Source organism: Podarcis erhardii (genome assembly GCF_964252035.2).
Source record: "Podarcis erhardii genome assembly, chromosome: 16".
In the NCBI taxonomy this organism is placed as follows: Eukaryota; Metazoa; Chordata; class Lepidosauria; order Squamata; family Lacertidae; genus Podarcis; species Podarcis erhardii.
The window spans coordinates 32,439,417-32,464,175 of NC_138514.1; the positions used below are offsets into that span (position 1 = coordinate 32,439,417).

A 24,759-nucleotide genomic window follows, 5' to 3' on the forward strand; every position below is an offset into this window, starting at 1 on the left:
ACCAAAAAACAGATATTAAATGACAACGGAAAACGATTGACTTCCCTCCATCTCGGTTTTGGGTTTTGTGAATATTAAGACCATTCTGCAGTTTTTCATTTTATAGCCTCCACACATCGCAAGAGTTAAACTAAGCCTACTGTGATTTTTATATTTCTACAGTTTGTTTCCATATATGTTATGAATTTAGACCAATCATCAATAAACTTTATGCCTTTTTTCTGTCTGATGTTCTGCGTCATTTTTGCCAAATCCATGTACTCAAACAATTTACTTTGCCAGTCTTTAACGGTCGGGATATTTGGGGTTTTCCAATTTTGTGCTAACACTATCCTGGCAGCTACAATTGCATATTGAAACATTATGTGGTCCTCTTTCCTGATCTCCTCTCCAATCATTCCCAGAAGGAAGGCTTCGGGCTTTTTAACAAAGGTGTATTTAAGTATTTTCTTTAATTCATTGTAGATGGAATCCCAATTTTTTTTAACTTCTTCACACTTCCACCACATGTGGTAGAAGCTCCCCTCTTTGGTTTTGCACTTCCAACACCTTTTGTCGCCAGTCTTATACATTTTTTGCAGTTTCACAGGAGTGATGTACCAACGATACATCATCTTTTCCATATTTTCTCTGAGGGCAGTACAGGCTGTAAATGAATGAAGTTTTCCTTGTTGTTTTCTAAGAAGCCCACTCACTGTTTCAGTCTCAGGCCCCAAAACAGATCTCTTGGGAAGTAAAACAGAGAGAAAGTTGGCCACAGTTCCCACTAAAATCCAGAGAGGGCGTAGCCTGGAAATGTATTTATCTATCTACAGCATTTACACCACTAAATGAGCTAAAAGAGCACTCTGAGAGCATCTTCCAAAAATATCAGTTCTAAGACGGTTCTTGCTCTCAGGCTTGCAATCTTAAAAAAAAGAAAAGAAAAGAAGGCATGACACATGAGGAAAAAGGAAGAGGAGGGAGGAGGGAAAAGCAAACTCAAGTCCCTAAAGTTACAGTTCTTAAAGCTTCAGCTGATGACAGTGGTGGCTCTGGAAGCCTTTCTGTTGATATGGAGCAGTATCTTATCCGAAGGACTCTTCTGAACCGAGATCAAATCCAGGAGCAGAGCTGGTGACAACATCCAGGAAACAGAAAAAAACATGTTCCTTGAATGTGCTTAAATGGGGAGTTGCCTGTATCCTAAATAGATCACAGTCTCCACTGACCTTCACTCCAAGGAAACCGAACCCCAAAAGAGTTCTTAGAACCCCTGGAGTCTCTCACTGCTCAGAAATGTGTAACTATCTGTATCCATATGCCATTTTCCCTTATTTCTCCCCTGGCGCGTGTTCTCCTACGCAGTGGAGATGCAGGGCCTGGGGTGATCATTCAGCCTTAAAGCAGGAAATGTCCTGCAGGGGCCTTAACTAACCAAAACAACTAATATGCCGCTTTCTAAGGAAAGGTGCTCCCCAGGGCAGGAAGGATTTCTTTGTTATGGCTGTGCCGCAGCAACACCACAGAGGCTTGCGAATGCACACCTCCATGCCCCCTTTTGCACTACAAAACACTAATTGGAAAGGTAATTGCCACATTAAGATGCAAGGCTCCCACACAAAGCACAAAGGCTGTGATTTGCCACACTGAGTCACAGCTGAGAAATCGTGCAAAATGAATGAACGGTCCCTTTCCCATTCATTCATTCATTCATAAAAGTTATGAATTGTGTAGTTATCCTACTGTCCTTGGATGGCTTTAAAAGGAGATGAGAAAAAGTTATGGAGGATAAGGCACCAGAAACAAATTTTGGGGCAGCAACACAGAAGAAGGGACAAAGTATATTTCCAGGAGAGCAAGTTGTGACCTCCAAGTTAAGATCTCTGAAAGACTGGGGGGGGGGGGCAAATGGGGACGCATGCTTCTTTGTTTGGGGAGTGCTTCCCCCCTGCCCCCCCTGTCCTGGTGCTGTCCATGCTAGTCACAATGGCTGTGATGCACCTCCACTGGTCAGAGGCAGTGTGTGTTAAGTTGTGGGTGAACATATCAGACAACACAGCGATTCTTCAAACAGCTCTTGTTTATTCACAGGCCAGAACAGAACTGAACTGAAGGGTTCAGCCAACCTGCTTATATAGAGCTCAACTACAAGGCAACAGTAACAACTTTCTGTAACTATCCAATCACTGAACGTCACTTTCAATTCCTTATTTGCATATGTGGACCTGAGTGAAAACTATCCACAGTATCCCTCTGCTGGCCCAGGGTGAGAACTTCAGTACATAACAGTGTGCCTCTGAATAACAATTGCTAAGGACCACAAATGGGGAGGGTGATGTTAGGCAGATCCAGGCTTTCCAGGTGCATCTGGTCGGGCACCATGAGAACAGCACACCTCTTATGTTCTTCAGCACCCCACCCCTTCTTAGGGTACATGGTCCTGAAATGATACTTGGACGGACAGAACTTCAATTAGAGGACTGCCCCCTCTCAAACATGTCCACCCTCATTCTCAGAAATATGATGAGATAGGCTGTATGGCATTTCTGCTGCCGTTTTGGGGGGGGGGGACAGGGCAGATCCAGCTAAAATGAAGCACCCATTTTTAACCCACTGGGGGGAGTTTTAAGACTGAGCATACTGGAGTCAAAGGCATGTGAAAAAACATCTTCGTTTCGTCAAGGATCATGGCCTTTGATTTTAAAGTTTATACAGCCGCCACGAAGCACCCAGAGTTTACACATTATGCAAAAGAGAACGATCAGCAGCACTGTTGTGAAGGCAAAATTGCAGCTTTTAGGCAGTCATTTGTGTGTCTGTGACTAACATGGAGGGAGAGGGAAATGCAAGGAGCAAAAAAAGGAAGGGGGAGACAACAATTTAGGGGGATGGTGAAGGGATAAAAATATTTAATGTAGCGGATAATAATTTAAGCTCAACAGAGAGATGGTGGAGATTATACAAGGAAATTAATCTGAAGCTCATAGTGTTTCCCCACCCATCCTCCAGAACAGAAGCTTGTGTTACAAATCTCAATGCTGTGCAAACCGTGCTGTGCAAACCGAGACATTTAAAACAGCGACCACCAGTATCATCGAGTGTCTGTGCCAGCCTTTGCCAATGAGCTGCTCTCCGGATATTTTGGACTACATCAGCCAGCAATATCCAGCTGTATCATAGTTTTGTGGCTTGCTTAGTTTCAGACTTAAGTCCTACAAGCCAAATGCCAAGCTGCAACCAGGGGGCGCTCGAGGACGTGAGCGCCTGCCCAGAGAAGCGAATTCCAACGCCTGGCCAAGCGGGGCTTTCCACAACAGAGACGTCGCCGCCTAGAGCAGCGCCCACTGAGACTAATGGCACGGCTAATGGCGGCGTTTCCATTCTCCACCGGAAGTTCCGGCTGCGCGGCTCCGTCGCCTTGGCAACCGGCAGCCGAGCTGGGAAAATGGCGGCCGAGGCCGCCACGCTAAGAGAGGGAGCGGCGGGGCTTGAACCCGCGCCCTTCCTGAAGCGCTACCTCGCCCGTCTTAGCGCCCTGCGGCTCGGGGGCGACGCCAGCCATGCCCCGGGAGGCGACAGCGGCCGCCGCACTGAGCTCCACCTGCTCTTCGACCAGCTCATCTCCGAGACTTGCGGGCCGGGGGGAGCGGGGCCGGGGGCGCCGAGGCCGGAGGTGAGGGGGCTGAGGAGGAGGAGGAGGAGGAGGAGGGTGTAGAGGTGGGCGGGGGCGCATGAAGGGGGGAGCGGGGTGCAATGGGGGCGGGAGGGCGGAGAGTTCAGGACGGGAGAGCCCGGGGTTCAAATCCTCCCCGAGCCATGAACCTGGGTGGGCAACTTACGATGGGCTAATCTCTCTTCCCTCACCCTCCCTCGCAGGGTCCTCGTGAGGATACAAGATGAAGTGGGGTCGGGTTGTCAGCTCCTTGGGAGGAAAGGCCAGCTGGAAACGCATGTTCTGTTCTGAGAACCGCCCTGAGACCTCCTGGTATAGGGCGGCATATAAAGTCAATTTTAAAAATAAAAAATTAAAAATCTTGAATGTGCCTTACTTCGCAGGATGTCTGTGAACTACTTGTTCAGGCTTGCAAGCTTGTACCACTTAATCAAGAACACCTTGTCAACAAAGTTTGCCAGCTGATTCATCACTTGCTTAACAGATTTCCGGTAAGAAAATTAATTTCTCCCACCCCGGCCTCCCCTACTTTCTGATCCAGTGTGTGAATTGAAGCTAGGTGTGCGTTCACACACACGTGCAATGTTTGTGCCCCCACGTGGTTTTTGCTCAGCTGTTTCTGGGACCAGAGAACTGAATGGTTGTTGCGCTGCAGTATTTATTGCAGTATTCCGAGTTCTGCGGAATACTGCAATAAATACTGCAGCGCAGGTTCTGCGGGACCTGACATCTTTCCGCAGGGCCTGCAAGACAGAGCTGTTCCACCAGGCCTTTGGTCAGGGTGCAGCCTGACTCCCTCCTCTGGCAATCCGCACAGAATTTTGCTTAACGGTTGCCATCAATTTGATTTTAATTAATTTTTATAACGAAATGTTTTTAGAATGTTGGATTATTTGATTGTTGTTAACCGCCCTGAGCCCGGCTTTGGCTGGGGAGGGCTTGATATAAATAAAATTTATTATTTATTATTATTATTATTATTCTCTGAAATGGGAAGGGTCCGTAGGTGGCTGGTAGAGCATATGCTCCAACACCTGCAGTTATAAAGAGGATCATGAGCAGGTGATTGAGAGGGGCTTCTGCCAGTTACCCTGGAGAGGTGCTGCCCTTCGGAACAAGCAGTATTGGGCTAGGTGGACAACTGGTCTGATCTCAGGTAGTTTCCTGAGCAACTATAAAGTTATGCACATTGGGGCAAGAAGTCCTAACTTCATATGAATGGGGTCTGAGATTTGGGGTTCATTGGGAATAACCGTGTGAGAATGATGACTCATTATGCGGCACCTATGAAAAAGGCACCATGTTGAGGGATGGTTAGATAAATTTTTGATACCGTTCCTTTCAATACAAATCCATGATGTGACTACATTTGGGGTGCTGTGGGCAGTTCTGGTCTCCTCACCTCAAAAAGGATATTGTAGAGCTGCAAAAGGTACAGAAAAGGGCAACAAATAAGATCAAGGGGCTGGAACAGCTCTCATATGAGAAAACATTTAGGACTTTTTAATTTAGGAAAAGGTAAGGTGAGATGTCATAGAGGTTTAAAACAATTTCTTTATACAATCGCAGGTTATAGTTGATGAGGAGAGTCTGAAATATCTTCTGCCTTATTTTATCTCTGCGCTGAAGCAGTGCAGCACTTGGACGCATGTTGAAATCCTGCAGGCCTTGGCAGCTTCTGTCTACAACACTGGATCTAAGTGCCAAAAGGTGGGTTGAGAACAAGGTGGAACCATTCCCCTATCAGTCATCTGGTTTCAGGATGATGCAGGGCCAAGGAGCCTTAGCAGTTGCCAAGAGGGGTGTCTGAGGGTGCCATGTTGGGGCCCCTCATCATTGTTCTATTTTTATCTTTCATGTAGCTGAGTATTAGTCTGTTTTGGCTTCAGGATGTTATGAGATATTAAGCCGTTTTCATTTGAATAATAATAATAATTGGATCATGTATCTAGCAGTGTGGGGACTGGTATTTTATATTTTTTAGTATCTTCCGGATTTGCTGGGAGAAAATGGACTTCTGGTGCAACTCAGCAGCCCTGCTCAGACCGACTCCGAGCTTAAGAGGGCCGCAGTGCTTAGCATGGCAAATCTCTGCCTCAGGTAAGGAAAACTGCTCTGGTGGTGTCTTTTTTCTCTGTAATAGACATTCTCGCCTGCTCTGATTTGGGTTTAACTGCTTGTTGTTTTTTAGCACACCTGGGCAATCAGGTCTGGAGGAACCTTACAGAGAACTCTGCTTTCAGGCTTTTCTTAGTGTCTTACAGTCTTCAAAAGGATCTGGGGTGGATGACATCACCTTTTGCATGGTAAGCAAATGTGGCCCTTTTGTCTGAGACACACTGGTAAGCAGCAACTTTCCTGATCACTTCTGAGGATGGTTTCCTCAACTGTAAAATGCAGCAACGCCCTACAGCAATGTCCCTTTTATTTAACAATAACATTCCTTTTCCCAAGCCTAATTGCTTTGGAGCAGGGTAAGAGTCTGCATGTGTGTTGAACATACATGTATGTTTGTGGTGTACTTGTGCCATTTTTGACACCACCTGCTCTGTCCATGCCTGCTTTTTGTTTTGGCTCCACCTGTTGCTGGCATATGGCTCCCAGAAGGCTGTGCATGTGGGAAAGTGGCCCTTGGGCTGAAGAAGATTCTCTGTGCCTGTCTTAAATTGTGTAACCAAACAATTAAACACCTGTGTTGCAAACAATTATCAGTAATATCCAAGGCAACACGATGACCAAGTACAACAATGCAATATCAATATAAACTCTTTATATATCTATACGGAACATTGAACAATATGAAAAACCAAATAAACAGAAATCTTATAAATCTCTGAAAGTCACAAAATGTGCACTCTTGATGGATTCTCTTGAAAACATATAAGCAAATAAACATGAGTCTTATAAGTCTCTGAAAGTCTTTGTAGACTATGCAAGTCTCTGAAAGATATACCCACTGTTTCATAGAATTCTTCTTCAGCACAGCAGAAGGATACAGAAATGCTTCATAAACCCATCTATATGGTGAATGGAATTGTGTAACAGCAATATCAATGGAGCAGTGGTCATAAAGTTATAACTTTCTGCTGTGCTGAAGAAGAATTCTACAAAACAGTGGGTATATCCGGAATCATTGTTCACTATGTCTGTTTGCAGACCACTTCGGCAGCATCGGACATTATAAACAAAGCTTTACAGCTTCTTTTCCTCAGATAAGAATCTGACCCATTGCTTCTTTCAGAGACTTGCTTAGTCTACAAAGACTTTCAGAGACTTATAAGACTCATGTTTATTTGGTTCTATGTTTTCAAGAGAATCCATCAAGAGTGCACATTTTGTGACTTTCAGAGATTTATAAGATCTCTGTTTATTTGGTTTTTCATATTGTTCAATGTTCCGTATAGATTATATAACGAGTTTATATTGATATTGCATTGTTGTACTTGGTCATCGTGTTGTCTTAAATTGTGGTCAACCTATTGCTGAAGGAGCATATCAGCTTTGCTTGCAGTCATGTTTTGGAAAATGCTCCAGGTTCTCGGAAAGAAGTCTTTTCCTTGTCCGAAGTGCAGGAAATCTCTTAACTGGAACTGGGATGACATATAATGGAATGCATATGCTCTGTTTCACAGTTATATCCCTCTCCAATGAGTTTGCTTGGAACTCATAATTAGTTGGCCAACTCCTCTTACTTTCCTGTTTTTAATGTTGCAGATCTTGCCGGTGAAACAATCTGATAACATTTTCAAATTGATTTAATGTGCAGTCCTGTATCATAGTCCCAAATATTCTTATTTGGTCAAAGCCACATGCTGAGCTTGTGACTAAATTTGGGTGTGATGCTGTGAAATACTTTCTGGCTTTTGGGAAAGATGTGCAGATGAAATTCAATGAAATTTGATGCTTTACACTAATAGTATCATGTGCTACAACATTGTGACTTCAGAGAGTGCCAAGTTGATGGGCCAAGTGGCTAATGTTGTTGTTCTCTCCCCCACCCCTGGTCTTCTAGTTGTTGCAGAATGCCTTGAAAGGAATCCAGTTACTCTTAAATGGTGGGAAGATGAAGTTGACACAAACTGATCATCTGGGTTCCCTTCTTGCTGTATTAAAGGTGACTTGTTTAAAATGGAAGACCTTTCCCCTTTGTCACAGAGGAAGGTGAACTTTCTGGCCAGGATGCTTCTCATAATCTGCACTGCAAATACTTGTCTTAGCAATAAGATCCTGCCTTTCAACCTCCTGTATTCCATTATTGCAGTCTGCTTTTGAAATTCCTTCACTTTCTAGGACTAGATTTGTGTCTTGAGTTTGGACATCATGATAAAACTGTAGTGTATCGAAGCATTTCCAAACATGGTGTTCTCTAGGTCTGTTAGACTACAGTTGAGATGTTGGGAGTTTTAGTCCAGCAACATCCAAAGTACATCAGATGGGGAAGTCTGGTGTATCAGGACAGAAATGAGCCTCGTTCCCCACCCCCTCCCCCAGGTTTGAATGCTGCCCTGTCCCCTCTCCTTTATTGCAGCTGCAAGGAAGACTTGGGAAACTCTCACTTCCATTTTTTTAATTAACTGTCCTTTGTGTCACTTTAATCAGCAAACTTGTTAATCTATGGTCATTTGAAGCAAGTCCATTTTAAACCATGGATTATTAAAGCAACGTTTCCCACAAACCATAGTTAAGATTAGCCACATTTTAGGGCTAAACTCACTAACCTAAAATGAAAGCAAAAGCTTCTGATCTCTCTATGGTTGTGCCAGAGGAGAGACAGGGAACACGTGAGCCTCTGGTGGAGGTTAGGCTAATTCCCATTAGGATAAACCATGGTTTCTTCATTATCATCTTCTTTTACATTTGAGTGCAGCTTATGTGGGCAGGTTCTAGCTGGGCGTTTTCAGCTGAGTTTGCATGGATAGATTTGGTTGGCATGCTTTAAAAATCCTACAAGGAATTTTAGAGTAGCAAAGCTGTGTTTTTTTAATGTATAGTGAGAAATCTGAAGTGAATTTAGGAATGTTTAGTAAAAGATTTAGGAGGGATGACACAGGAATCCAGAGAAACCTTGAAGAAAGAGGAGGGTAGTTTTTGTCTGGAGCCACTAAAGTAGACCATTTCCAAAAAGAAGAAGGGACCCACTGAGCATTGATTTGCTGTCACCAAATAATGCAATTCTCATGGGGGGTGGGGTGTTGTTTCTCATTTTAGAAGTGCATGTTCCATGGGCTTCCTGGACTGAACATAGAAATGCCGGCCGTTTTATATCCAGCATTGCTTCCTCAATATGACAGCAGGTCGCCAGACAAGCAGGAGACGTCAGACCTGAGAAATGCTAAAATGACTGGGGTAAACATATTTTTGTATTGATCTTTCATTTGTGTAGATCTACCATTTAAAAATAGTTCAAACGCTGCATCCACACAGACTGAGCACATTTTTAATACACTCGCTGGCCTCTGCTTCACCATGTTTTAAGGATGTCTAGGCAATGACACTTTGTGACAGAGGACAGGAAGGGCAGGGGGCCATCTATAAAACAGAATAGTGAAAATACATGCCCTGCGCTCCCCTGGTTTGTATGCTTGTCTAGAATCATTAATCTCTAAATGCATGGGAGTTTACAGAATTCAGGGGAAGGAGAGGCAGGTTAATGGGTGGGATATGCTTTTGTTTCCGTACAGATGACTGTTTTAACTACAAGCTGAGTTTCAGCATGGCCTTGGAATCGGGTTTTGGCAAAGGAGGCTTGAGGGAAGTTTGAAGGGAATAAGCAAAGAGGCTGCTTTTACCCTTTTAAGAAAGTTTTGCCTACTTTGAAAGGGGCCAGACTTTCCTCAGAAAAAGTTGTGTAATGGTTAACCACATGAGCTGTGAGCTAGAAGCCTCTGGTTCAAATAGCACCTCAGTGTACAGGGTGAGCTCAGCCAAAGCACTTTTTATTGATCACAGTGTCTCCTCTGTAACACAGGGAGTGTGTGTGTTTGTGTAGATTTAGACTGAATCTGGTAGCCAGTTATTTCTCCTTGATTCCTTGTGCATCCAAGATTAGACTGGATTCAAAGTGACATTGCATTTTATAATTTCCATTATGTCTGGAGTTAATAATGTTGATCTCCTCTACAGAGCCATCGGGATTTCTGGGGAAAAGTGTTAAGCTCTTTGAGCACTCAGGAAAAGCATTACTCACATACATATCAGTGATCAAATTTTGTATATGAATGACATTTCTGACAAGATGCTTTCTTGGGCATGCAGGAATAAAACCTTAAATTGTGCTGAAGAGGTTAGGGGAAGTTGTTGTACTCTGGCTGCTGATGCAGATTATTCTTGTTTTGTTATATAAAACCAAAACTCTGATTACCCCTCTCTGTGCATGATTCTCTTCTCAAACAACAGAGCAGGAAGAAAAAGCCCAAAGGGAAGCAGAAGAAGGGAAAGTTGGAAGAAGAGCTGAAAGGGCAGCCAGAAAGTGACAGAGGAGGTAAACCAGAGAAGCAGAAGTTACGTGGAGATGCACTGCAAGATTCTGATTCAGATGTCTGGAATCGAGCTTCCAGTGATATACACTCGTCACTTGGGAATGACCATGTACCTCTCAGTGCTTTGGGCTGGAAAAGAATTAGCAGCAGCGACTCGGAGTATTCTGATGCTGAAGGGGGGATGCAGAGTAAAACAAGGTTGGTGTCAGCCTATAAGGTATACTTTAAGATTATTTTTAACACTATTATTGTATGGTTTTTATCTTTTCGATGTTGTAAACCACTTTGATATCTTTTATGATTTAGCGGTATATAAATACTTTTTATAAATAAATAAATCTAATCCAGGTTTTTAAACCCATTATCTGTTCTGTGCACCTAAAAATGTATTCTCTTGTTTTGTGCAAGGTCTTTCCAAGCTAAAGTTCGTCAAGGGGCTTTAACTTGCTTCCTTTCCACTGTGAAATCAATAGAGAAGAAAGTCCTCTATGGTTACTGGTCAGCGTTTGTTCCCGATGTGCCTGGAATAGGAAGCCCACAGTCTGCATCCTTGATGACTATTGCTTTAAAAGATCCTTCTCCAAAGGTAAGAAGGTCACTGGCAGCTGTAGACTTCCAATGGCGGATCTTCGTTCTTGGTTTATCCAACCTTTCCATGTCAGACTGCCTGTCCTCTTTATCCCTTGAATACCCAGCTTTGGTACTAGCACTTGTGCCTTGTGGTAACAAAGAGGTAGGCTTTTTCACTGGTGGCTGAAGTACGAGAGGCCTCATCAGTATTGGCATTCCACTGGCTCTTCCACCTGTTTGGGAAGTCCCAAGTTCAAGGAAAGTCTAACCTAATCTAAAAAAGTTTTAAACTATTAACACTTTATAGCAGGCTTGTTTTATTGTGTATTCTAATTGTGCATGGATTTCATAACTAATCTTGTAAACCACTTAGAAGCCATTTTGATGTGTAAGCGATCTTATTTTATTATCATCATTATTAAGTTGTAGGGAGCTGCTTTATACCAAGTCAGACTCTTTATCAGTCTAGCCCAGCATTGTCTATTCTTGACCAGCCATGGCTCTCCAGGGTCTTTCCCCATTGCCTGATCTCTGTTCCTTCTAACTAGGAGATGGTAGGGATCAAACCCAGGACCATCTGTCTGTAGGGTCTTTGCCTTACCACTGAGCTATTGTCCTTCCCATGAAATGAATCCCTCCCTCTTCCAGACACGGGCCTGTGCCCTCCAAGTTCTCTCGGCCATCTTGGAAGGCTCCAAGCAGTTCCTTTCCATTGCTGAAGATGCAGTTGATCACAGGAGAGCCTTCACACCCTTCTCGGTTTCCATTGCATCCAGCATCCGAGAGCTCCACCGCTGTCTGCTGCTGGCCTTGGTGGCTGAATCCTCTTCCCAGACGCTCACCCAAATAATCAAGGTAAACCTTTGCCTGCAGGAATTGCCTTTATGTTGTCAATTCTACTAGTTTGCTCGCCAGCAGGTTTTAAAAGTAATTTTTGCAGCATGCATTGTTTCTCCAGCAGTTGTGCAGATTCTCATAATCAGTGGCTATTAGCCATGATGGCTATGGTCTTGTTGCTAATCTATAGACAACCAGAAATAAGGATTACTAAGCCTATTACTGCTACTAGTCCTTGCCCAAGACAGTCCTTCTGTGGGTACTAATGCACAAGAAGCATACATGGTGTCTGCTTTTTAAGTGACTTGCTAACACCTTCTCTTTTCCTTGCACGTTTCCAGTGCCTTGCCAATCTGGTATCGAACGCGCCATACAGCCGTCTGAAGCCTGGGCTGCTGACAAGAGTATGGCACCAGATAAAGCCATACATTAGACACAAAGGTACGTGCAGGTCCCGGTTCTCCTTGGGGGTGTGGGTTTGTGCCACAGTCTTGCATGTTAATGGTCTTCTGTGTATTAAACTTCCATTCTGAGAAACTGGCTGCTGCATTATGGCATGTAACCCAGCGGTGTACTTGTCAGTTGCTGCCGGAAACCCTGGGGAATGGTGTCAAATTTTCTGCTTCACGAATTGGAAAGCCCCCTCCCCAATTTGGGTTGGCAACAGGGGGCTAGCCAGGGGGAGTCACATTTGGCCCTAGGGCTTCCAGTTGCTGATCTCTGCATTTTAAGACTTACCATGATGCCAGACTATACAATGCATACAAGGTAGTGGCCTTTACTGCAGCTGCCTCACAGGTGCTCTTTGTTTCTTTCTACTAGATGTTAACGTTCGAGTGTTAAGCCTCACACTGCTAGGAGCCATTGTATCGGCTCAGGCTCCTTTGCCGGAGGTTCGCCGCCTTTTGCAGCCTCCCAGCTCTTCAGGGCTCAGTGATGGCCGCTCTGCCATACAGCATTCAGTTACACACTCTGACGTACCTGAATGGCGCAAAGAAGCCCCAGCAGCTCCAGGAGAGGAGCCCCTTGCTGTGGGAAAAGAACCAGCAGAGCCCTGCTGGCTCCTAAATCTCTGCATCTCTCTGGTTGTGCTGCCCAAGGAAGACAACTACTCAGATAGCGACACCAGCTGCCTGCCAGCCACTAGCATATACGAACCCTCTCCAGTTCGGCTGGAGTCCTTGCAGGTAAGTCAATGAGGCTAGATCAGGGGTCAGCAACCCACGGCTCCGGAGCCGCATGTGGCTCTTTTACACCTTTGCCGCGGCTCCGGAGCCAATACTAGCGAGGGGAGGAGGCGCATTGTGTGCCCCGACACTCCCCACTGTTTTAAATGTCGCAATGGTTTTGCGGCTCCCAGTTTTTTTCCTTCGGTCCAAGTGGCTCTTTTTGTCTTAAAGGTTGCAGACCCCTGGGCTAGATGACCAGAATGGTAGCCACATTTTTCCTACAGTTAAAACAAGGGAGTCCTCTGGCACATTGAAGACCATAGCTCAGTCGGAAAACACATGCCGGCCCACCTGTTGATCACCTGATGTCACAGGGAAGTTGGTTGCAAGGTGCTGCCAAAATGAAGTTTCCTCCCTCTGTTTTAGTAGGCATTTCCACGCAAAAACCCCTCCTGAATCAGGCTTCAGCCCCAGCTTATCAGCTGCTCAATTGGGGGCTATTACATTATGGTTCTCTGGCTGTGCCCATTGAGAATAGCCAATACAGGAATTATCCCTGTCTTCTTGCCCATCAGGTGACATTTCAAGTGACATCAGCTGATAAGCAGGTGGGTGTGGTTTTGGGGAAATGGCCTTGCAGACTAAATTAGACCCAGGACATTTGTTTTTGTTTTTAAATTATAAATGCGTTATAACACTGTGACAATAGATGGTGTAGAGTGTTTTTTATAGCTGTGTAGATGCAGCCCTACTGACAGACCAGGATTGGCCCATGACCCAGAGGATTCCCACTGCTGGAGTCATGTAGCTGCCTATGTTTATCTGACACATGCTCTTCTCTCCATCTTTATCTATTACAGGTCCTAGCCCTACTTGTCAAGGGGTATTTCTCAGTCTCCCAGAGCTATCTGCTAGAGCTTGGTGAAGTGGCTTGTAAGTGCATGGAGGAAACAGATCCATCCATCCAGCTCCACGGGGCAAAAGTAAGAGCTTGTAGAGTTTGTCCAATGTTGGTGTTGTATGGTAAAAAAATAGCTTCTGTCCAAACTTCTTTGGTTCCAGATAAATGCACTTTTTTTGTTCATTCATATACTGTATATTCAGCCTAGCTCTTTGACCAGTTTACAAACCCATGTAATAAGAAATCAAAATTTTAAAAATGGCAATAAAGACAGCAGCACCAATTTATAAATAACACTGGTGTGTGTGTGTGTGTGTGTGTGTGTGTATAGAGGAACCTAGCATAAGAAGAGGAGCTAAAATCTAAAAACCTGCAAGGGGAATAATTTGGTTCAAACTTCTAAAAGTACCAGATGATTGTACTCATTGTGTTTAAGAGACCTGTAAGAACAGAAGAGCGTTCTTCACCTGGCTGGTTCTTCACCACACTGTTGTGTGGTTGTCAGACGAGCCTCTGTGTGGAGGGCATTATACAAGTTAAATTCCATAGTTGAAAAGGCCGTCCAGTTAAGCTAACAGCAGCTTCCATATTATAACTTGAAAAACAACATTTAAAGGATACCACAGCAACATATATATTGTGACTGCCTTGTTGTTGTTTTTCCTGGAGGTTTTTTATTTTCTAAATTGGGGAGAATGGGAATTGGTTGATAAGACAGGTCAATAAGAAAGTTACCTGGGGCCGCATGATGTTTTGTTCCATACACTTGTGGATGTATTTCAGTTTATTCATTTTCCGTGTTTCTGTGTGTGTGTTTTTTTGTCAGCTCCTGGATGAGCTTGGTGTTGGTATAATACAGCAGTACAAGTCAGATGAGGCTGTCACTGCAGATCAACGGGTGCCTGTCGACCTGGTGTGTACAATATGCATGTGGTTGATTCCATTTTTCAAGCTTTTGAAATAGTGTCTGAATGTAGATCCTTTGTTTAGCAATAAATGAATGGGTGAGGGGTCTGGAAACCACCTCTTGTGAGAAGTAGTTGGCAAGAAACTGGGTATCTTTAGCCAGGAGTAGAGACGATTAAGGGAGACATGATATTATGCCTACTGGTTTGAGGTGCCTGCCACACAGAAGGAACAGACTTATTCTCTGTTACTCTAACCAGCAGGGTTAGAACTTAATGGATGGAAACTTACAAGGAAGCAAAATTTGGGGAAGTCTCAGTATAAGCCTCCTTACAGCCAGAACTGGAGGATTCCTTTCACTGGATGTATTTAACAGACAGTGCCTGGACAGTCTCCTGTTAGGGATGCTCTCATTGCACCCTGCATTGACTGAGTGATCTCTTCCAGTGCTGTGATTCTAGGTAGCAATTTACTGAAAGACTCCTAGGGGTTATAACTGCAACCAGGCTTTTGCTTTCCCTGTAGGTTGTAACATTCTGGACTAGAATGCTGAATGGACCCTTACTGGGCGCACTCCAAAACGCCCAACATCCAACACTTCAGACCAGCTCTTGCAATGCTCTCTCTTCCATCTTACCAGAAGCTTTCAGTGGTCTCCCGGTAAGCATGTTGCTAAGCTTTACATGTCAGTATTCCTGTGGGAATGAAAGAGGCAAAAAGTAGGTGGAGCAATGGATGTAAACGTTGCCTTGGCAAGGATGGCTGGTTTCTACCTCTCTGTCATCCAAGCAAGCAAGATGCTGCATTGTCAGGGACCACAGACACATTCCAGCCTGGCAAAAAGTATTCAAGGAGGGTGTGATTCAAGGCTGGTGAAAGGGATGGCCTGGGGTGAGAGGTTGTGGCTGCGCAGGGGTGTGTGGCTCAGGGTGAGGTTCCCCTGTGCTCCAGGTTCTTCAGCCCTGCTGGACACCAGGATACAAACCCTCCAATGTGGTTTGCCATGATGCCTTTACTGTGGCTCACTGTGACTTGGTTTAAAATCCCTTGGCAGTACCTTCGGTCTGTTAGACTTCCATATTTTCTGTTTTTTGTTTAATGCTACCATTTTAACCCTGGGCTGAAATCCTTTCAACAAAATGAGTTTGACTGTGTGATGTTTGACTGATGACTTCTCTCCTTTTGCTGATGGGCAGGGCGACAAGCAAATCCTCTGCATCACTATTCTTCTTGGGCTCAACCACAGCGAGAATCCACTGGTGAAAGCTGCTGCCGCTCGTGCGCTTGGGGTCTACGTTGTCTTCCCATCTCTCCAGCAGGTCATAGCTTGATCTCTGTTTCCTCTGTTCCTTTTGGTTTTGCTCTGTATCTTGTTATGAAATGGGAACAGTGTTGTTGTTAAGTCTAGCCTTGTAAATAAGCCCATAAAACTTACTAGCTGGGGGTGGGGGTGGGAATTGTGGGATTATTATTTTTTGCTGTTCTGCTTTTTCCATGCAGATGAAACCTTCTGACTTTGAGCTACTAGACTCCTAAACTCAGGGTCACCAAGTGAAATCCAAGGCAGGCAAGATATAATTCTTCACTCAACATAAGAATAATAATTTATATAGGATCATAAGAAAAGCCCTGCTGGATCAGGCAAGTGGCCCATCTAGTCCAACAACAGCAGCTTAAAAAGAGCACACTGGATCAGGCCAATGATCTGTCTAGGTCAGCATCCTATTCTCACATTGGCCAACCAGATGCCTATTTGGAATCTGACAAGCAGGACCTAAGCACAGTAGTGATCTCCCTGCCTGGGATTCCCAGCAATTGGTATTCAGGGCCATAGGGTTTCTGACAGTAGAAGATAGATTTTAGATAGGCAACTTCAGGGATGAGAAGAGGCTGATTCCCCTTTAAAGCTGTCAGAACAAGAGACCAGTACCACATCTTATGACAGTGAGTTCCATGAGAGGATGAGGTCTGCTAGTGTGTTCAGTCTCTCACTTTGCTGTGGCATTGGCAAGTGTAGTCCTCTGTCCTATTTTAAATCAGTCTTCAGCGTTTTAATTTACAAAACGTTAAACATGTGCTGTGGGTCATTTAAATTGTATCACTTACAAAATGCATATACAGTGGCACCTTGGTTCTCGAACTTAATCCGTTCCAGGAGTCCATTTGACTCCCGAAACCATTCGAAAAGGCACAGCTTCTGATTGGCTGCAGGAGCTTCCTGTACTCAAGCAGAAGCCATGTCGGATGTTCGGCTTCCGAAAAACGTTCACAAACCAGAGCACTTACTTCCGGTTTTGGGAGCCGATTTGTTTTGGCAGCTAAGCCCTTCGAGAGCCAAGGTACGACTGTACACTAACCCTTACAACTGCAAATTTCATACACTTCCTAAGGTTTTATGGTTCTTTTTCACTGCCATGAAAATGTTTAAATGCATTCATGTCCGTGTTGAATTTCTGACTTCCATAGAAAATGAAAGGGGCCCAAAAGCCCTCAAAATCTTCTGTTTTTTTCTCCACCACCACCACACACAATTGCAAATTCTGTCACTTTTGCCATGAAGGGCAGATTGCAAGTCTTAATTAAACCACCTGTAAAATCACTGCTATATTTGCACCAATGTCTTTAGCCTGTTCAAATTTTGGACCTTTTTGCTCTCAGCTTCTTTCAACACGGGACTGAAGCAAGTATACAAGTCTAGTTACACATCACCCTACTTGGGTCCTGGACAAATGTCCCCCTTCTCCAGTGGGTGGGACATGGATATTATAAATTTCTCCTGTATATAACTGAGTATAACTACTCACTTGACAATCCTTTGGGCTCTCAAAGCACAGCTTGAGATCAGCATTTCTGTTCAAACCTCATGTCTATGTTTGCAAGTCCTTTAGTAAGCAGGCTGCTCTTTCAGAGAGCACTGCTAAGCTAAACAACCAAACAGCTGAAGCTAAAAAGAGAGAGTGTGTGGCTTTTTTTTCTTTAAATGAATAATAGCAATGGCAAAGAAAGGAGAAGACAAATGGAGCGTGACACTGAAGAGCAGATTAGAGTTGTAAGGTCACTGGGGAGTACTGAGAAGCAATTAATTTAATGATAGGTTGTGATTAGTGAAAGGATAAGATTAGCGGTTTGGGGTAATTGCACTTGATTTTAAGTAGCTGGAGCGCCAATTAGATGAAAATGTACTCAGAGGCCCTTGTAGTATCAGGAGACCAGTGAAGTTTGGGCACCTCATACAACCCGTCAGTAATTAACAATCAATCAAGGTGACGGGGTATATTGGATAAAATGTAATACAGTGTCCGTAATGTGTAGAGGAAGGCCAACTCTGCATTTAGTGATGCACCAGATAGTCATAGGCAACCAGGAATTCCGTGCAGACAACCTAGCAGTTCAAAAGCATGTCAGAGTGCAAGTAGATAAATAGGTACTGCTCTGGTGGGAAGGTAAACTGCGTTTCCATTCACTGCTCTGGTTCACCAGAAGTGGCTTAGCCATGCTGGCCACATGACCCGGAAGCTCCATTCTTCCGCCAACCTGCTGCTAAGAGGCCAGTAGCCTGTGATTCCTTGCCTACCAAGGAGCAGGGGGCTTACTTTCCTTCATGGCCAACATGGAAATTCAGGCAATTAGCCTCTTAGCAGCCTATTAAAGTTTGCAGGCTAGTAACTTCTGCATGCTTCTTTACAAATCTGAAGGAAGGTTGGCTTTTGAAAAGCTTAAATCACTAGGACAACTTTGCCACAGGAGTAGTGACCATGCCAAGAGGAATAAAATGAACTCCATATCTAGAGTCAGCATAACTCCCACTTGCTTGGGATAAACAGGGGAAAGATATTGCCTTCCTGCCCTTGTAGGCTTATTGAAAACAGGTAGCCGACAGCTGTTTTGAGACAGAATGTTGGTGGACTACAACACCCATCATCCCTTACCATTAACATGCTATCTGAAGCGTATGGGTGTTTTAGACCAACATCCGTAGGCCTACAGCTTCACTGCTGGCTTATTTGCTCTTCAGTTTTCTTCTTCTGTCCCCATTTCCTGTCCTTTCTCATGGTCCAGACTCTGTTCAGTTCTCTCTAATTGCGCCATCCCTCTCATGGGTAACCATAAGAGCAGCTTGGCCAGTCGTAGGTAGAAGCAGGGTAAGAATGCTCAGCCAGTGACAACCAGCAGGAGAATTTAAGAAGAGCCTGGTGGATTAAGCCAGTGGTCTATCTAGTCCAGGATCCTGTTCTCCCCAGATGCCTATAGGGATCCTTCCTGCCTGTGGTTTTGAGCCACTAACATTCAGGAGCCTACTACCTCTGACAGTCAAGGCAGAACTTAGTTATTGTGGCTTGTAGCCATTGATAGCCTTCCCCGAATTTAGCCAATTCTCTTTTAAAGCTATCTAAGTTGGTGGCCATCACTGCCTGATGTGGAAGCAAATTCTTTCTGCTTCCTTTTGTCTGTCCTGTATCTTCCAGCTTTCTACTTTTAATGGATGCCCCTGAATTCTTGTGTTAGGAGACAGGGAGACCTTTTTGTTGTTATTATTCCTCACTTTCTCTACACCATGTTTAATTTTATACACTCATGTTGCCTCCTGCTTACCTTTTTTCTAAACTAAAAAGCTGCAAATGTATCCAGACACCCTTGTGTGGCAGCTGAGATAGGTTTTAGGTTATGCTATGCTTCTAATAGGTTGTGTTATATTCTGGATTATGTATGTTTTAATAGATTATGTCTGAATAGGATGAGAGTGTTGGAGATACGTGCAAATGTGTATGTGAATCCGGTCTTGGGTGTTTGATTTTCGTTGTTGTGTATACTGTGTATATACGGACAATGACAATAAATTTATCTAAATCTAAATCTAAATCTAAATCTAAACACTCCTACAAAAATCCCTTGCTGGGTTGTCATATATAAAATCAGCCAAGCGGGGTTCCTGGGGAAGAGGGTGAAATCAAATGGACCGAAAAAAATGGTCAATATCTATCCTTAGGATGTGATGTTCGTTGCGGACACAGCCAACGCAATCCTGGATTCCCTCTGTGACAGTTCTCCAAATGTCCGTGCCAAAGCAGCTTGGTCCTTGGGCAACCTGACAGACACTCTGATCATCAACATGTATGTAGCAAACTCCTTTGGGACTTTTTTTTTTACATCTTATTAAATCATTATTTAAATGACATTTGGAAAAACAGCAACCAAACCCCATAAAATTAAAATTTAAAAGAAACAAGTGTTTGAGAAAGGGGGAAGGTTCTACTCAGTGCCAAAAAGATAACATCTCAAGGGGGGGGGGAGTTCTAAAGCTGATGGGTCACCACAAAGAAGGCCCTGTCCTCTCCCTTTAGTGGTTGGATCCAGATACCAACCTTCAAGATGGGTTTTGGTACACAAGCCTATTTGTGTGCTGTTGCCCCAGTGGCATTTAAAATTCTACTACCTCCCTGTACCAGAGCCTCGTTTTTGATACTGCTGTTTTGTCCTAATGAGATTGTGTGTGTGTGTGTGTGTGTGTGTGTGTGTGTGTTTGTTTGTGAGAATTGGACAGGTAGTCCATAATGAATCTGATTCTGGGACTTCAATTTACATCACTCATTTCTTACTTTTAAAAAAAGCAGTAAGTAGAAGTATGTAGAAGAACAAGCAATAGATTCCTAATTTAATCATGGACTTCCTTCCCACAATTTGAAATGTCCAATCCAAGGGCACTGCTGTTTTGTCTGATGCTAACTCAACATAGTTTTGAGTTTCGTCTTTTACTCAGGTGGGCAATATGTGTGCATTTCTTGCAGCAGTTCTAATTATGATCTCTCCTCTTTTGACCCCCCCCCCTTTCCTGTTTTGGGAATGCAGGGAGTTGTTGGGACAAAGTTTCCAGGATGAATTCTCAGACCTGCTGCTTCTGAAAATGCTGCGGTCGGCAACTGATGCGTCAAAGGACAAAGACAAGGCAAGTACATTGTATTTGGTGGTGCTGTGGACTTGTGTGTAGCTCTTGGATTCAGACACCCTTGAAATACTGGGAGTGCCAAGAGTTCCAGAGTTGGTGGCCAAAATGTGTTTCGTTATTTAGACGCATTGAGGTATCCACTTAACCATTCAACCAGGACCAGAATAGGAGTGCATTGGAATGACCAGGGCGTTCATAGAGGGCAGTGATGTCACTCTGGCTGGCTGAAGTGGTGAGACTTTGCAGTTGAAAACAGGGCCTGTGGTTGTCGTCCCACATAGACGATAAGTGCTGGAGTGTTTTGGGAAATGCAGTACATTTTCCTCAAGATGTTTCCTGCCTCCAGCTTGGATTTTGCATTGTTGGAGAGGCAAGCAACTATGATTGTAAGCAAGCTCCAAATTGGTTCTTTTCAGGGGAATGTGAAGTCTGATACTGCACTTCTTTGCAGTTCTGCACATGACCTCTTGCCACAAGGGGGCAGGTTTTGTGGCTTCTTTATTTCCCATCTTTCCAGCTTTTGTGGCACCTGAAATACAAATTTACTGTGACATAAGCTTTTATGAGTTTAAAATTCACTTCTTCAGAGCTAAAGTCAACTTCGTCTGTTCTTCGGTGCTTAGATGTTTTTGTTGGTTGAGCAGTATATGAGTCTTGTCAAATAAACAAACTGGCTTGTAATTCACAAAGTTTATGCCGTAATAAATTTGTTAGTGTTTAAACTTATTTTTATTTATCAAAATTTATATACTGCTTGATTGTTACAGGAAAAAAAAAGGTTTACAAAAATAAATGCTATGCGACTTCTTGTTTTGCTGCAGCAGACTGATGTGGCTGTCCCTCTGAAACGTTTATCTCCTCTCTACAGTCTTAGCAACATTATGGAGTAGTTTCACTTGAGAGTGGTTGTTCTGAAAAGTTCTGGGGCCGAATTGCAATTTGAACCTGGTTCAATATGTGCACTCCTCAGTTTAAGGAACATGGAAGGAAGCTGCTTCCCAGACTTCGCATGATACACCAGATGGAGTGTGGAACTATTATTTCTACTCCAGCTCATAGGTACTTGGCGTGGCTTTGCAAACACATATAATAAAGCAAAGCTCTTTAAAATGCACACAAAAGTAAATTAAAAGTAGCAATCTAAAACACAATACAAATACCAGCAGTAGTTGCGTGTGAAAACCTGTTTTTAACTCACAATGAAAAGAAGCCACAGAGGGAGCTGGATAGATTTTCGAATGGAGGGTATTCCATACCTACAGCGCTACCACCAAGAAGGTCCTGTTTCTGATGCTCAGTCACCTAAAGGCCCAAGACAGTGACACAAAAGGCAAAGCCGGTCATCTTACAGCCTGGGTGAATCTGTGACTGAAGGCAGTGGCAGCCAGCATTTTGTTGCACATACCAGAATTTCAAAATCTCTCTTCCAGGTGAAAAGCAATGCTGTCCGCGCCCTTGGAAACCTCCTTCATTTTCTGCAGCCGTCACAGATTGCTAATCCCAGGTTCAGCCAACCCATTGAGGAATCTGTACATGCCTTGATCTCTACAGTGCAGAGTGAAAACAGAATGAAAGTCTGCTGGAATGCCTGCTACGCACTTGGAAACGTCTTCAAAAATCCTGCCTTGCCGCTGGGTGAGTGCAAAACAATGGTTCGATGTTTCTGTGCCTCGTTTGTCTTGTATGTTATTGATCCCAAATGGATGTGCAAAAATGAGGCCTAGGATCATGTGTCCTTTGAGTAGATATTGGCAAAGATTTCCATTCTTGTCTCTTGGAGGCACCTGGTCTACAGATCACAGGCAGTGTGTGGTGTAAGAATCCAAGGAAACCCCTGTTGTATTATACTGAGGATCTTGTTCTGCTTCCAACAGTGGCCAATTGGATGCCTCTTTAAAACCCAGTATCAAGGCTCAAAGTATTTCTAAAAGGACCCCCACTCCTGTTGCCCCTACTCGGTGGCACACTGCCTCTGAAATTCCATTTATTCATTCCATTTTTAAGTAAATCAGATGTTCAGGAAATTTGCACAAATAAATCAGGGCCTGGTCTTATAGGCCAGAGAAAGCCCCAGCAAAAAATGGTAAAGTCTTCACAAGACATCTGAAGCAACTGGCGATTGCTGCTTCACATATGGCAGAAAGTAAGGGCAGTCCACAGTACAGGGGCAGTAACAGATAATGTCTTGTTTTCAGGTCACCACCGTATGATATTCTGTAGCGTGCAGTGCTGCCATGAGTAGAATTTCTCCCTGGTGATATGTTGGTACTTCAATCTTTTCAGACCCAGGACCCACTTTTAACCCCAAAATGCATTTTGGGACCCATTTCAACTTTTTACCATATTTTTGCGTTGTGGTAGTGCTCCTGTCGTAACCCACGTTGGATCAGGCCACAAGCTACTAGTAGGTCCTGACCCACCAGTTGAAGACTGGTGATCTAAGTGAACATGGGCAGGTGGTCTTTCAGGTAATCTGGTCCTGAGTTGTTCAGGCCTTTATATGTTAACAACAGGACCTTGAACATGGCCTAGTAGCTGATTGGCAGCCAGCACAGCTGTCACTTATCTAGCAGCAATAGCTAGACTCTACATTCTGTGAGTAAAAAAATCCCCCAAAACAGCCCACCTGTCTCTTAGGTTTTTGGCAGATTGTGGCTGTGAAGCACCTTATCCAGTCTCCTGACCCTTGCTTTTTCCTGGTTCTTTTAGGAGAAGCCCTTTGGACCGCCCAAGCCTATAACGCCCTTACCTCTGTTGTCAAGTCCTGCAAGAATTTCAAAGTCCGCATCAAATCAGCCGCGGCCCTCTCAGTGCCAGCCGAAAGGAAGCGCTACGGGACCCCTGAGCAGTTCTCCCAGATCTGGAGTGCGTTGGTTGTGGCCTTGCAGAGAAGCGAGGAAGCCCAAGACTTCCTGGAGTTCAAGTACAGCGCCAGCCTGCGGACACAGCTCTGCCACGCTCTGCTTCATTTGCTGAGCCTGGCAGACGAGGTGGACCTGCCGGCCATCGAAAAGGCAGTGGCTGAGCATGGAGAAGTAATTGGATCTTACATGTTGCAGTATTTGAAATCTGGAGTTTCTGAAGAGGAAGTGGGGATAGGTGAGAGTTTTCCCGAAAGGAGCAAATTCCTGGAAAGGGCTGTTGAGCATGTGCGGAGTATCGAGGAGCTGTTGGAAGGATGCCCAAAGAAAAGGGGGACAGTAGCTTATCTAGAAGACATATTGGAAGCCCACAACAGTGCCACAGGACTCTCGGAAGCTTAAAGGAATGTGGCCTAAGCAGAGGGCATCTTCTCGGGTGCCACAAAAGACAGCTTTGCTGTTGGCAGTATAAAACTGCCTTGAGCCTTCCTGTAGGGGGCTTAGACATGGCTGCCTTGGTCCCTCAGAAGCAGGAGCAGCACACAGCAAGTAAAATCAAGCCCCTTTCTGTAGATGAGTCAGTGCACTTTGACATGGATGGGGCAGACTTTCAGGTTCCTAAGAACTCTTTCCCCAAGTGGGGAGCATGATAGTGGAAGATACAGGCATTAAAGGAAAGGGAAGAGATAGTGGAGGGTTCAGTACTGTCAGGGAAAAGGGGAGTTAAATGCCAGACACAAATTCAGACCAAATAGAAAGAACCTGGTAAGTAAGATTCTCAGTCACCAACTCTGTTCTGATGAAAAATAAATGGGTCATGTGCTTAATAATAATAAATCACTAATAAACTTTTCCCTTCCTATATGCAGTCACCTTATTTATTGGATTTTAGTGGCTCTAAATTATTGGTTGGTCAGAAAACCTGGGTTGCCAGGCAACTAATAAATTTAATCAGAAAGTTCTAGATAATTAAAATAATTAAATGAACAAAAACAACCCTTCCTCCTCCCCCAATATGAGGATTCAGAAACCGAGGGAAAGGGGGCCTTCCTCTACGTTTCCATATTTGTCACATGACCTGTTTGGCTACCGTCATATAGTTTGGCTACTGTCATATAGTTTGGCTACCGTCATATATAGTGCTATTTTTCTAGAAAAAGAGGTGCCGGAAATCAACCTGAACGCCTCCCTTGTTTTCTTATAATGGCAATAGCACCCACCTGAGAAGTGCCGGAACTGAGTTCTAGCTGACAAAAAGGCCTGGTCATATGACAGATGTTTATGTCCTTGGTGTTAAGGGACCGAGGGAAGAAAGTATCCCATTTTCAGAATTTTATAATAATCAGGGTGGATAAACTATGACTCTGTTCAGACATCACACCTAACCTCTATTGTGGTTTTAATCTTCTGTAAATTATCGTAATTTTTTAAGTGACG

General features: G+C 44.1%; 1 protein-coding gene across 1 annotated transcript; it reads left to right on the forward strand.

Moving 5' to 3' along the window:
* Positions 1 to 3,190: 3,190 nt before the first annotated feature.
* On the forward strand, positions 3,191 to 24,184 carry HEATR6 (HEAT repeat containing 6). Its single transcript, XM_081844336.1, has 20 exons — positions 3,191 to 3,655; positions 4,039 to 4,146; positions 5,225 to 5,365; positions 5,640 to 5,755; positions 5,847 to 5,961; positions 7,668 to 7,769; positions 8,864 to 9,001; positions 10,052 to 10,332; positions 10,543 to 10,720; positions 11,353 to 11,559; positions 11,883 to 11,982; positions 12,364 to 12,728; positions 13,571 to 13,693; positions 14,438 to 14,524; positions 15,043 to 15,177; positions 15,714 to 15,836; positions 19,505 to 19,629; positions 20,365 to 20,461; positions 21,892 to 22,096; positions 23,171 to 24,184. Exons 1-20 carry the CDS (start codon positions 3,206 to 3,208, stop codon positions 23,722 to 23,724), a joined length of 3,750 nt encoding a protein of 1,249 aa, XP_081700462.1. The 5' UTR covers positions 3,191 to 3,205; the 3' UTR covers positions 23,725 to 24,184.
* Positions 24,185 to 24,759: the final 575 nt, after the last annotated feature.

Bases quoted from the DNA above. Each gene is read 5' to 3' on its own strand.
- HEATR6 (XM_081844336.1), top strand. From the start codon at position 3,206: ATGCCAAGCTGCAACCAGGGGGCGCTCGAGGACGTGAGCGCCTGCCCA. The intron at 19,630-20,364 runs GTATGTAGCAAA...TTGGGAATGCAG, and splicing joins GACACTCTGATCATCAACAT to GGAGTTGTTGGGACAAAGTT. The intron at 22,097-23,170 runs GTGAGTGCAAAA...TGGTTCTTTTAG, and splicing joins AAATCCTGCCTTGCCGCTGG to GAGAAGCCCTTTGGACCGCC.